This window comes from Recurvomyces mirabilis (genome assembly GCF_035927965.1).
Source record: "Recurvomyces mirabilis strain CCFEE 5264 chromosome Unknown scaffold_7, whole genome shotgun sequence".
NCBI classification, from domain to species: Eukaryota; Fungi; Ascomycota; class Dothideomycetes; order Mycosphaerellales; family Teratosphaeriaceae; genus Recurvomyces; species Recurvomyces mirabilis.
The window spans coordinates 675,110-688,707 of record NW_027041941.1 but is presented as its reverse complement, the minus strand read 5'-3'; the positions used below and the strand labels follow the sequence as shown (position 1 = coordinate 688,707).

Sequence of the window (13,598 nt, the reverse complement as noted above, 5' to 3'; positions counted from 1 at the left end):
GTACTTCTGACTCAAACGGTCGTGCATCTGATCGACGCTAGCGGACGGCCACTCCCGCAACAAGTGCACGGTCTTTGAGATTTCACGACATCACCGTCGATTGCAATCAACATTGTAATACTGAACTAGCGCGAACAGTAACAAGATGGTGCGCAAACTCAAGCATCACGAGCAGCGCTTATTGCGTAAAGTCGACTTCGTCAACTACCCACAAGATGCGACACATCGCTCTGCCGCCATCATACGCCGCTATTCGCTCTCGAACCCGACAGATTACACTTCCTACAACCGTCTAGCAGGCAATCTTCGCCATTTGGCCCATCGCATTGCACTCCTACCGCCAGAATCAGCTTTCCGACGCAAGCAGGAAGACTTGCTACTAGAGAAGCTTCACGATATGGGCTTGCTTGGGATCGGTGGAGAGGGCAAGGGCAAATTGAGTGATGTGGAACGGAAAGTCACAGTCTCAGCTTTCTGCAGAAGACGGTTGGGTGTTGTAATGACCAGGCTGAGGATGGCGGAGACAGTCAGTACGGCGAACAAGTTCATTGAGCAGGGGCATGTAAGGGTGGGCACTGAAGTGGTGACGGACTCTGCGTTTCTGGTGAACCGGTATGCTCGATGCCAAAATATGTACTCATGAGAATAATTCATGCTAACAATGTTACAGGAACATGGAAGACTTTGTCACGTGGGTCGACTCCTCCAAGATCAAGCGCAACATCATGAAGTACCGCGACAAGCTGGATGATTTCGACTTGCTCTGATGGACCAGCCAATGCCTCATGAGCCTCATCACCAAAGCCTTCGGGAACGCAATAGCATGCTGTTCTACACCAAAACATGATTGGTGGTAGAATGCAGTACGGTGCAAGAAAGCGACCCCTGCATATAGGCTTGGCGGCCTCAGGAACCACGTGACGACTCCTTCATATACTGCTTCCCCACCTGTGCAACTTCCGCATCTTTCCTCCCCCTCCCGGCTCACGAACCGCGCAACTGCAGCCTAGTATTTTCATCACTATTGTTGGTTCCTGGCTTACGACTTTACCGTCGTTGATACCTGCTTGGTGCATGCATCAAAGCGAACCTATGTGGATGTGGGCTAGCCGAGACATGCATGCATGAGAGTGTTCTGCTTCTCGATGAATACTGAACATTCAGACACAGCTGGCCATCATCTCTCTACCTCATTGATATGATCAGTATTTGAGAGTGCTCCCATCGACACATGTGTGTGCAAAGCTCGCTTGATCAAGGCTAGCATCTTCCAATCCGATAGCATCTCGTACTCTGGACCGTGGACAATCATCGAGAGTCTCTCGGGTATCCTATTCATTGGAAGCCAGTATGTCCAAATAAGTGGCAGTCCGGAAGGATCCAACAGTCGCACTATCGACCACGAGGAGCAAGAAGAGATCATACAGTACCGACAACATCAAGGCCGTGCATACCACCGGCGAGTCAAGAAAGAGAACACGCCTGGATGTGCCGACCTATGCTCAACACCCTAATCACGAACATCTACAAGAACCAGCAAAGGACTTCAAGCAGCACGATCAAGATCCAGCTCACCCAGTAGGAATGCCGCATCCTCGAGCGCAGGCTGTAATTTCCAGAGGTTTTCAATATCCTGCACTCCCGCCATTAGACAATACCAGCAGTGGCAACCGCTTAGCTCTTAAAACCTCACAAACGTCCAATATCTCGCCTTTAGCAGCACAACCTCGACCCGTGCTACGATCTATACTACGCCAGGGTGACTTGAGTGATAGTCGTATGCAACAGACTGATCTCCGCCTCGAACCCGATCTGTCGTTGAGCTTACCTACTATCGAGGCCCCTGCGGTAGCGCCAAGTGCAAATCCGAGCGCTGCAGAAGCTGCAGTAGATCACCGCAACAATTACGAGGCTTTGATCGCCAGCCCAGAACCGTCACGTTGGTCTCCAGTACGGCCTCAGTACGTTGATCCCATGCTTCAGACATCAACACGGGTACGATCTGAAGGACAAAATCTGGTTGGAAGACCGTTCCACGATGGCTTGTTAGAGTCTGGTATAGGCGTTGTGTTGTCGGAGGTGGACATGATTGCACTGCCGTTCGGTAGCATGATCGAGCAAGCGAACAAATACTCTGAAGAAGTGAAGGGTAATTCGAATGATGCAGAAGATGGGCTATGAAAAGGTCGAAGGTGGGTGGCGGAGCCATTCATGTATTACTTCAATGACGGTAGCAGCAAGACGAGATGGCCAGCTGCTGAGTAGATTGACAACTATCACAGCTTCCGTATGGTGCGGATCGCCTCTGGTGTCGTGGACCATAGATCTTGCCTTCTCCCGCCCTCCTAATTTCGCCAACATCAGCACTTTACGTTCTCCTCCAAAGTCGTCCTCCTGGCGAACCTCCCTCACGTAGGCTGTACTCTATCATCAAAGCTACAAATAGAGAGCATGGCATCCTTGACCTCAGGCTGGTATCATTCACACTTCCTCGTTTCCCAGCGTGCCTGCTAGATTGCTTGCTTGGCATATTGCTTGCTCGGCTGCGGCAATCAGTCACTTTTCACGATCAGTCAGAAACAACAGGACTAGACTTACCTCTCCCTTGGCCTTTCTACACTGTTCTCACTCCCTTGGCTTCACTACGGTGTGCTTTCGCTCAATACTGGCTCCCTCATATTATGCGAACTTAGCCTGCTGATGGTATCGTGCTTTCGTTGAATGGGTGCCATGGCGGACTCGCGGGTACACATATCTCGATCATTCTTCATGTTCATCTTCTGATACGATACTGTAACGACCGCCTTCCGATCTCATGACTTGATGGCGATCTGACTAATATCAACCTCCAATTCCTACGCGACCTCACAATATCCGCATATACTCTCCGCTGGGAAGATCTATACCGACACTAATACCATGAGGCTCGACTACGCTCCTGTCCTCGCCTTTATCGCCATAGCCTCATGGAGAGCTGCCGTTAGCGCGGCTTTCGTCGACCAGAATGCGACCCGTCATGGTAAGTCGATGCGTTCAATCATGATCGAGTGTTGCTAATTCACTTTGTAGCTCTCTTGAAGCGTGATAGTCCGTTCGTTGCAGCGGAGAACAGTTGGACTGAGAACAAGATGTTCCGCCAACACTTCGAAATGAAGGGCCTGGGCTGCGGCTCCGTGACATTCGCATTCGACGGCTGGCCTGGCACGCCCAGTGACAAAAAGATGAACATCCAGTGCTGGGCTGGCGGCAAGTGGGACTGGCAGTTCGATGTGACGTATGACAATCAAGGCCATGATAGTCAGTTGGTTTAACACATGCTGATGTTGTGGATGATAGTGTCTGGAACAACGAGCAAGGCAAGTGTGCTGCTGCTTGCGCGATCGACGCCATGCTACTCGACACATCAGAGTTCTGCACCTCCAACCCGGACATCTGTTGCTACGCAGGTAAGCATTCGAGTCGGGCGACACTTACGGCACGATAGCACACGCCGACTTCCATCTTTGCAGGCAAATGCCTAAGTTAGGCACAGGCAGGGAGGCTTTGCCATCTCGTGACTAGTCATTGAGAATTGGCAACGGCGGCCACCACGCTGATATATTGGAGCAAGGAGATTCTGGGTTCGATCGAGTCTTGTTGTCATGACACCCATTGCTTTCTGCACTTCTGGGATACGGCCGGACCTTGCGAATTTTTCTGCAATTGACTCTTAGCTACTTACGCCGCAAGCTAACATGTTCGTCCGCAAGACAACATCTCCAATTCTTCGTGGCCCTTGATTGGGCTTACTTTCTCAACTCCTCGTGATGGTGATGGTGATGGTGAACGTGATGCACAAGGGTTTCTGCATCCGAATGAGTACACGCGGGCTGGGGCTTGATGGCGAATTGCCCTGCTCCGCCTATCATCTTCACGCAGGTGGCACGGCGGATGAATTGGGCTCGGTCTTGGGCCGGGGGGGGGTGGAAGAAGTTTGGGAGGAGGGATGGAGGGGGATATGAGAGGGAGTTTGGACTTTGATTCTAGGCTTGGAGACTGGGGGACTTGGGGCCTGAGGAATGGGAGGACTGGGGATCATGGAAGAGTAGGGTCTTGTGGGTTGTGGAGTGGGATTGCACCTGTACATACATGTTTTCATTCGCCACTACCGCTTCCTTCCTCCCGTTCACTCTCAATCACTACAGCTTGTCTCCCCACAAATCCATCGTAGCATGACTTTGTCTGATCCCCCTCCCCTCCTCACTCAATCATTTTCGTCCCAACATCCCACATCCACCATCGAGACAGCCCACTCATGCTCCACGCTCCACCTCTTTCTTTCTCCTCCTTTAGACATCCAACCTCGTCGGAAACGTCCCCTTCTCCCTCTGATCATCCCACCGCTCGCACCAGGCCGAAGGGCAGAGGGATTTGTAGGCGATGAAGAACTGGGGAGAGACATCATCAGCGTTCGTCGATCATCAGCACCAATCCAGAGCCAACACCGATCGCGATCCAGGCTCGGCTCAGCTCCAGCTCAGCTCGTATGCCACTTTTCCACTCGAAGCATGTGCTGGCTGAGGCGGTCGGGTGGAATTGATGTGGATGTGTTGTGGAAGGAGGGAACGAGACATACCTGCCGACACGGCTTAAACTCCTCGCCCTTGGCCAGGACGCACTTGTGGTAGTCGACGTAGTTTTGCCAGCAGTGCTTGGTTTGGTTTTGGTTGGGGAAGCGGGCGTCGAAGCCTGGGACATTACACAATATCACACGTTAGCACCGTCATGTCATATCGTTGCCCGACTATCCGCCTCCCCGCTCTTCTCTTCTTGTGTTTGATCTCTCTCGCGCATGGGTTTCGGCATGATAGCGGGATGGATGGAGGTGAATGGTGGGTGGTGTTAGACGTACCGGCTAGAATGAGCAAGGTGGATTAGCATATATGATCTCGTGGTATCGACGCGCATATATGAATGTAGATATATATATATGTATATGTATGTATGGAAGGCGAAGAAGGGACATACCAGTTACGAACTTAAAGGGCATGGTGACGCGCTCCTCATCGTCGGACATGATGGCGGTGATTTGGCCTTTGAGGCTTGGGTGTGAAGATGCGTGTGTGTGTAGGTGGTGTGTATGGCTGTGCTTCCCTTGTCGCTACTACGATAACACACTACTACTCCAATGGTGATGTCGCTGATGGAGGTTGGCGGAAGGGGAGCTTAGCTTTTCCCGCCTGGCTTGAATCCAGTCACATGATTGGCTGGCTGAAGCCGGTGTGCTTCGAAGCTCTCACTGTCACAACCACTGTCACAACCACCACCACCTCTCTACTTGGAAAGCACAATTCTCCCCTCCACCACAGCATTACAGCCAAGATGCAGTCCACCCGCTTCCTAGCAGCCAATATGCTGCGCCCCACACCCACCGCCACAACCACCCTGGGTCTGGTCCGCTCCCGCTTCACCACCCCGAGTCTGCGAGTCCAGCGCTCCTTCCAGACGGCGGGGAAGAGGATGTCGCCTATGCCTGTACACAAATCATCTCCAAACAAACCCCGTACATATGCTCGTTGCTAATAAATAATGTATAGAAAGAAGAGCACGCCGCCCACACCATCTCCCAGCGTCTCCGCTCCCTCAAGCGCATCCCCCCGGAATTGATCCCCATCGGTGTTGTTTTGGCGGTAGCCCTATTCGCGGCCGGCTATTCGATTCTCCGGAAGTTTTGGACGGATACGACGTTGAGGCTGCATCGGCAGGGGCCGAATCATAACAAGTAGGAGGACTGGGAATGGGGTTGGGGAACGGGAGAGATGTGATGGGAGAGATGTGATGGGAGGGTGATGATGGGGTGGGAAGTTGAGGAGGAGAGTGAGTTGGTGTTAGGCGGGGAGGTGGAGGGGAACAGAGACGGGAAGCTAAGCAATGCAAAGCAATCAAGACGGATCTTGTCAGAATGAGTCGAGCACATACGAGTGGAAGTGGGGAGTTTTCATGTAGCATAATTTGCCCCCACACAAACCCTCAGAATACACTATCGTGAATGTCTTCTACCATAACAGCCATCAGGGACAATCCGCTCGCTCTCCGTCTCCTCTGTCTACGCAAGTGGAAATGGACCCTTCTGCTCAGCCAAGCCCACCTACCACGGACTCAAGTCCTGGTATGGAATGAAAGGCAAGAGGGCCCATGGCCACATGTAGACAGATTCAGCGCTGTAGTAGGGCACCTAGTGCACCACATATCCACAGTCGCCAGCACACCACGGAGGCAAGAAGTCACAGCTCCCTCCCCCGCTTCGTCGCAAAACCAAAACCGGCCTCAAAACGCATCCCGCCATTCGATAGCCAGACAATGTGACAGGAAAGTCTGTCACCAATGACAACGACAACAGAATCTTTTCCGGCAAGGCATATCAGAAGCAGTCCCAGCTCGGGGAACCGAATGCCAGAGGATAGGGCGACTTCTGTCCACCCTCATATGAACATGAGCAATGCCCATGGCTGGGGCTCACGACCCAGCGGGGGTCGTGACGGAAAGTATTGAAGAAAAAATCGCTACGAACGCTACAAGAACGAAACACCATCACAACACCCCACTCCTCCCAAATCAACTACCACCCACCTAACCACCACCCCTCTTCCTCACAACCACCCCAGCAAACTCTTCAAGTCTTATACAACGTATCCAAGAAACCCCCCGCGAGTTCCCGCACAATACTCTTATCCGGCAACGCCCCCGCAACCCCATACAACGCCGCCACATCCCCCTTCTTTCCTCCTACAGACTTCCCTCTACACTCCCCCACCACCCCTTCCAAATCCCTCACAAGCTCCTCCACAGCACCCACAATCGGCATGGTAACCGCGACATGAATAGCCGGCGGATCCTGCAAGGCGTTGAGATGCCATCCGCGTCCGGACATCTTATCCGCGATATCGTAGATATCCACTTTATCCCCTTGCGCCGCGGCGGGGTGAGCCAGGAATGCGACGACGGAGACGAGGGGTTTGCCGATGATTTGCAGACTGGATTTCAGGCCCGGGTTCTGGCGTACAGCGTCCTCGATGCGCTGTCGGGCGCCTACGATCTTGAGACACGCATCCCCGTACCCATCATCCCCCATCCTCATCAAACTCGCCCAACACCCGGCAATCAGGGCCCCGGGTCTACTCCCCGCGAGCCCCGGGCTGGCGTAAACACCCCCGCTCCAATCGGGACAGATATAGTATTGCCACCTCCGCATCTCCTTGCTGCGGTAAAGAACGACACTATTCCCCTTGGGCGCAAAGCCATATTTATGCGTATCGACGCTGATGGATGTGACGCCCGGAACGCGGAAATCGAATTCCGGGACCGGGAAACCGGTGCGGGCGAGGAAAGGCATGAGGAGGGATCCGAGACAGCAGTCGACGTGTAAGGGTATATGATGTCGGCGGGAGGTCTTGGTGGCGAGACGGGACAGAGCGGGGATATCGTCGATAATGCCATGGGGGAAATTCGGGGCCGAGCCGACGAGGAGGATGGTATTGCTGTTTATTAAGCTCGCGACGGAGGGGATATGGACGCGGTAGGTGGGTGCGGGACAGGGGACGAGATGGACGCGGATGCCGAAGTATTCGCCTGCTTTGCGGAAGGCCGTGTGGGCTGTTTCTGGGATCACCATTTCGGGTTCCTTGATCCCTCGTGCGGCGTAGCCTTTTTGTCGAGCGGCGAGGCAGGCCATCAGGATACTTTCCGTGCCACCGCTCGTCGTCACCCCTGCTCCAGCTCCATTCACGGCTTCGGGGCCAGGGGAATGGAAAAGCGAACCCACCATCGCCACGACCTCTGCTTCCATTTTCCTGACCCCGGGAAAAACATCCGGGTGGATGGGATTACTGACCCCGAACATCCCGAACGCTCGTTCCTGTAACCCCGCCAATTCCGCCCCACCATGATATACCGCCCCGGACACCCTCCCGTCCTCCCACCGCGTATGTTCCATCCCCGCCACCCGTTCCAACTCCCCTTTCACTTCATCAACACTCCACCCCTTCTCAGGCAAAGACACAAAACTCTTCACCCCGGGCCCCGTAGGCACCAATTTCTTCTCCAGCTCCAACATCGTCTTGTCCAGATCCGCCTTTACTTTCGCCTGGACGAACGGTAATCGCAAGAACAACGCATAGCCTTTCCGTCGGACATATTTGATGAATTGTTGCGCTGTGCCTAGGAAGCCGTACCCGCGGAGTTGGAGGAATGTGGCGCGGGTGTAGCGGAGGAGGAAGAGGAGGAGGAGGGTGGTGCGGAGGAGGTCGAGGGTGAGGGTGAGGAGTTGAGACTTGGAGAGGTGGAGGATGTTGTTGCGGGAGGAGGAGCTGGTGAGGGCTGTGAGGCGGGAGGGGAGGGAAGACATGGTGAGGCGTTGTTGTGGTGGCATTTCGGGACTGAGGGTAGGTGACCAGCTCAAGACTATCGAGGCGATATCAGTAGCATGTTCGAAGGCGACAGTCGGTGGTTATATCGTCGTTCCTTCGCTCGTCGATAGATGGTATACGATACGATCCCGAGCTTCACATGTCGGGCCAAGTTCAAAACGCGGGCAGAAGCCAATCGGACGCGAGCTCGTGGCTTTTGGACCGCGAGTAATCACTCAACACACGTGACACGTTCAAGACCATGAAGTGTGGGACCAGACCAGACCAGACCAGACCAGAACACGACCGATGCGAGCAATAGAATTAGGATGGAGACTTCTTTTACAAGTGGCTTGGTTGGGGGAGAGAGAGAGAGAGGTCGACAAGTACTATGAACGATGACGACGCGGTAGCTACTCGACGTGCGACTTGCCACATCTGGTGGACCTGGACCGTCAAATTAGACCTCATGCTGGAATTCGCCTTGCCACCAATCCCTGCTACTGCCTGCCACATCAAGCCTGAATAGCTCGGATCAGATCCCAAGCATCACGACGACAATATATAGTCGTGTAAGCTCCGAACGAACCTAACCTCCGCGATCGTAATGTTCCACACGAATGTCTTTACCTGCGATCAATATATTAGCTTCCCATCAAACGCAGTGTATACAGATGAAGATTGTATGTGTCAATAAAAAGAAGCGAGATCAGACAGCAGTTGGACAATAGTGGATCTACACTGGCCTCTCTTGGTAGGGAGGCCTTTCGATCAGGTCTGTGTTTTATTGTTGTATCATCATAATAGCATGGGCAAAGGGGAGTTGTGGTATATCGTAAGCGGAAGCAAGCTTACCTCAAGGCTCAGTGGATGTCGTGCGTGTGTCGTAATTCTGTCCCTTGTCGTCGTTCAACTTGCGATGAGCTCGAACAGGACGATAGTCTAGATCAATCCGCCAGCAACCACGACGCTCTCGTTTCATCCCTTCTTCTGCCGCTTGAAGAAGCCATCCAGTTTCTTCTGCCCTTCGTCGTGGGCGATGCGACCGATACCACCGCGTTGCCGTTTGAAGCCGACGAGATGCTCTTTACTGTCTACAGCGAGTATAGCTGTGGACCAGCCAGCTAGGGAGAGGGCTTTGCTAGGCGCTGATAGTGCTGTCGACGATGTGGCGAAGATTTCAGAGTCTGACGAGCCTTCTGCTTCCTCGGCAGCGGCTGGCGGCGGCACAGGTGTAGACCGTGTAGGCGCTGACACATCTGCAGGAGCAATTGATGGTGGTATAGCCAGCGTCGGCAGCTCCGTATTCGGGACGTCTTTTTCGGAAGCAGGTTGCAGAGTCTGTTGAGCAGCAACTGCTACTCCCACCCCCTTGACCTCACCCCGCATGAGTTCGAGCTCAAGGTATCCCGTATTACTCCACCCACCCAAATGCTCCAGCACAACCGGGCCTCTCGCAGTCGTGACCTCAGGCGCAATCCTCAGACTCTTCCTCGGCAGACGAAGCAATAACCTCCTCCACAAACTCGCCAGCAGCATGCCGTGCGAGACAACTGCGATCGTCGTTTCGGGGTCTGCACCCTGTGATTGTGCGAGCATGAGGGGGAGAAGATGCTGATCCAGAAAAGCATCGGCACGTTGGCACATCGACTCCCTGCTCTCCACGTCCACGAAACCAGGATCATTTCTATGCTTATCATAGTGACCCTCCCGCCCACTCTTCTTCGCCCCCGAGCGAGCGAAGAAAGATTTTCCCTCGTAAAATCCGAAATCCTGCTCGATCAGATCCGGCACCTTGACAATCTCTACCCTCGCCTTCCCATCCCTATCCCCATCCCCATTACCACCGCTGCCACCATCAAGCTTAACCTGGGCATCCCGCACAGCCTCCGCAGTCTTAAACGCTCGCTGCAAAGGCGAGGCAAAGATATGCGTAAGCTTCACGTCGTTCTTGGCGAAGTAATCGCCTAGACGGCGTGCTTGTTCGATCCCATGGACGGTCAGGGCGGAGTCGCGGACGCCGGCGTAGAGGCTGACGATGTTGTCTACTGTTTCGCCGTGCCGGATTAGGTAGAATTTCATCGGGGGATCATGGTGTTGTTGGTGGACAACACTGGATGTTGTTGTTGAGGTCGATGTTTAGAAAGGCGTGCTCAAAATTCGTGATGAAGGATATCTGATGGTCCGAGCTTCGAGAGGATCCACAAACTCACTTTCTACACTTCGATGCTTCGATTGAATGAGAACTGTCCAAACCCTCGTGAATAGACTGGCAAGGCAGAGCGGAACAGAGCCTTACGCAAAGAACGTTTAGAAGCACAAGATATAACGCGTCAAGAAGAGTACTCCTTACAACGAATGCTAGCAAGGACATCATCTCTCCTGGAACACTATTGCTCTCCGTGTGCGGTAAACCATCATCATGCTAGTGTCCATGGACCAGCCTGGAGCCCTCCTGGACGATCAAGATCATTCGCGTGGCCAACGCTCCTGTAAAGGAGAACGAAAAAAGTTGACATCACATTACATTCACCCTTTTCAAGACCTCAGTTGAACCACAACACCATTCCCATTTTCGGCCTACATTCATCCTATAACGATATCATGTGTAGATGCAACTCGTGGCCATGACAGGCTCGAGTGAAGGATCGCGAGCAGGTGTGATCTTCCATTCGCTGTGATCCCCATTCTGAAGTGAAGCTGTGAACGGAGCTAGCCTACAACTTTCAAGCTTTCCTCTTGCCTTGCAACCCCCTGAAGCTTTCATCGACTTCGCTCTCCCCATGAGCACATTCAGGAATTGCAGAGATGGAGGCGATGGAGACAGCGAGCGACGAAACATCTTTCGTAAGCTTCTCGCCCTTGACCCGCGCGGAGCATTGGACGGGCACTGAACAGCCTTGGCCGTTTGACGATACCCTGCCCGAAGAAATTGACGAAGCAGAGACATTCCGCACTAATGCTACGGACGATATGGAGCACATTTCGCAGCCAATGACGGCGACTCGCAATTCTGCTGAGCACGCGAACGAAGGAGGAAGCAGCCAAGCTACTAGCGCTACGACCTGCGATCCTACTACTTCGCACGGCAACCACCAAGACTTGATTAATCACCAAGAGTCTGATACCAAGATGGAGTCCCACCCTTACGACTGTCTCGACAGACAGGACACGCCATCTCGAGAGATCACTGGGCCGTATTTCGTCGACAGCGGACGCTACAAGAGGCCAACCTACACGAGTGGACTCCCACCGACACACGATCAAGCCCAGGAGTCAACCGAGCAGCAATCTCGGTCCAGACAGGATGATAGCCAGGTCGAAGGCGAGGACGACCTATTCATGCAGTATGCACCCAAATATGAGCTACGACCTCAAGGCCGAATCGTCAACAGCAGTTTCACGAGCACTTGGATAGACCAAGATAATACCGGCAATTACGATTCGGAAGAGGAGGAGCGTCAACTGAGGGCCAAGCGCAATCAAGTGAGGCTAAGGCGGCGTGTGGACTCCGTAGCTGACCATTCGAGTGAAGGGAGCAATGGCGATGATGACATATCTGCTCCTCACGAGCCACGGAAATTGGTGACGAGATTACCATTCACCACTGCATCTGGTCGTCTGGCTCTGTACTCGATACTAAATAAGCCTCCTGCTCGTCATGAAGCGGAGATTGATCATTTCTCAATTGGCTACCGACTGCGCAGTCAAGCAGCATCTGCAGCCGAGCCAAAGCAGAGCAGAAACGCCGAGCATGGCCTGCCGGAAGATCTCACGGGTCATCCCATCGCTCGCGGATGCTGGGGCTGCCTCGACCCAGGCAAAGACGACTGTCCTCTACTGGAGTACGAGCATACATACCCATGTCACGCCTGCCTCGAATCTAGCTCGGAATGCGAACTCATCATACCGCCCACATCCAAACGAGTATGCGAAAGCTGCAAGCGCCGACGCAGAACTTGCTCGTACACCTACAACGACTTGCACAACGAGCCCTGCCTCGACTGCGCAGACGACGGCTTTCATTGCGTAGCCGGACCAGCCAAAGACACCATACGCAGCCGCATCCGGTACGATGCACCACCCATAGTCAAGAAAGCTGCTCCAGCAAAGGTCTATTGGACATGTCAGCAGTGTCAAGAAGCGGGACGCAATTGTTCGTTCACGAGTAATGGGCAGAGCGTTCCGGATTGTACGGCTTGCGAGATGGACGGTGTTATTTGTGTTCCCAAGCAATCGGATACGAAGCCTCAGCCTGGGAAGCAAGAGATGGCCAGAAAGGCAGAGGAGCGGAGGAAGAAGAGGGTAGCTGCGGTTGAACATGATAAGGAGCCGCCCAGCAAGTCCAAAAAGACGGGTGTAAGTGGAAAGGAGATTGCTAACAAGCAATTGGTGGGCCTCGATCAGTCAGACACCCACGATATCCTCCGACAAGAGGCGATGTCAGGCAGGAACCAGTCTCATATCGAGCAGCGGACTGCAGCGAATTTGGAGATCTCACCACGAGGCAGGACTCGAACGATTACAACCAGATTTAGCCACCCGATCCTCTTCAATAACACCGCAACTGCCGCCAACGGCATCTGCGACTTCTGCGATGGCTCCAGCTTTGCGCTCCTCGGCTTCGAACCAAAAGCAGTCGAAGTGATTGACTGGCAAGATGGTCGTGGTCTGACAGAGGTCAGTGGAGGCCACATGGGCGAAGGAATGCCAAGTACTCGAATGTGCATCGTATGTACCATGCACCGCTGCAACATCATCACATGTCAAGACCACTCTCTACGCAAGCTCCCAAATGCAGACAAGCTGCTGCAACGAGCTGGCGCCGCGCTCACTGATCTTTTCACTGGCATGATCCAGAAGAAGGACAAGTGGTGTTCGCTGTGTCCATCACTCGCATCGTACAAGTGCGAGACTGGCACAGTGGATTCTCATGGGTGGCCTTGCTTGGGCTGCGGACTTCTGCTCTGTGAGACATGCATGGTCTACCTAGGTGTGGCAGATGGTGATCTGCAAAAGATGCTAGCGGGCATGCGTAATGAGCCCAGTGATGAGAGACCTCTTGGGATGAGAGCTGACATTGAGCTGCTCAAGCCGGATGGGTCGCTCGTGCGGCATATGATGTGGTTGAGTGAGCAGGAGGAAGCATCATCTAAGGACAGAAAGAAGTCTCGGCTAGGTTCGAAGCTGATGTAATGCAATGCTATCGTGTAG

General features: G+C 53.5%; 6 protein-coding genes across 6 annotated transcripts; 4 read left to right on the top strand and 2 right to left on the bottom strand.

Moving 5' to 3' along the window:
- Positions 1 to 145: 145 nt before the first annotated feature.
- imp3 (U3 small nucleolar ribonucleoprotein imp3) lies at positions 146 to 767 on the top strand (the record flags this gene model as incomplete). The annotated part of the gene is made up of 2 exons (XM_064836183.1): positions 146 to 612; positions 671 to 767. The coding sequence occupies 2 exons, from the start codon at positions 146 to 148 to the stop codon at positions 765 to 767; spliced, it is 564 nt and encodes a 187-aa protein (XP_064696392.1).
- A 2,152-nt stretch (positions 768 to 2,919) lies between these two features.
- Positions 2,920 to 3,311, top strand: LTS14_003478 (uncharacterized protein; the record flags this gene model as incomplete). The annotated part of the gene is made up of 2 exons (XM_064836182.1): positions 2,920 to 3,019; positions 3,070 to 3,311. 2 exons carry the CDS (start codon positions 2,920 to 2,922, stop codon positions 3,309 to 3,311), a joined length of 342 nt encoding a protein of 113 aa, XP_064696391.1.
- Positions 3,312 to 5,361: 2,050 nt separating this feature from the next.
- Positions 5,362 to 5,765, top strand: LTS14_003477 (uncharacterized protein; the record flags this gene model as incomplete). The annotated part of the gene is made up of 2 exons (XM_064836181.1): positions 5,362 to 5,514; positions 5,577 to 5,765. 2 exons carry the CDS (start codon positions 5,362 to 5,364, stop codon positions 5,763 to 5,765), a joined length of 342 nt encoding a protein of 113 aa, XP_064696390.1.
- Positions 5,766 to 6,652: 887 nt separating this feature from the next.
- On the bottom strand, positions 6,653 to 8,383 carry DPL1 (Dihydrosphingosine phosphate lyase; the record flags this gene model as incomplete). Its single annotated transcript, XM_064836180.1, has 1 exon — positions 6,653 to 8,383. One exon carries the CDS (start codon positions 8,381 to 8,383, stop codon positions 6,653 to 6,655), a length of 1,731 nt encoding a protein of 576 aa, XP_064696389.1.
- Positions 8,384 to 9,362: 979 nt separating this feature from the next.
- On the bottom strand, positions 9,363 to 10,466 carry LTS14_003475 (uncharacterized protein; the record flags this gene model as incomplete). The annotated part of the gene is made up of 2 exons (XM_064836179.1): positions 9,363 to 9,725; positions 9,753 to 10,466. 2 exons carry the CDS (start codon positions 10,464 to 10,466, stop codon positions 9,363 to 9,365), a joined length of 1,077 nt encoding a protein of 358 aa, XP_064696388.1.
- A 726-nt stretch (positions 10,467 to 11,192) lies between these two features.
- On the top strand, positions 11,193 to 13,580 carry LTS14_003474 (uncharacterized protein; the record flags this gene model as incomplete). Its single annotated transcript, XM_064836178.1, has 1 exon — positions 11,193 to 13,580. One exon carries the CDS (start codon positions 11,193 to 11,195, stop codon positions 13,578 to 13,580), a length of 2,388 nt encoding a protein of 795 aa, XP_064696387.1.
- Between the last annotated feature and the right edge of the window lie 18 nt (positions 13,581 to 13,598).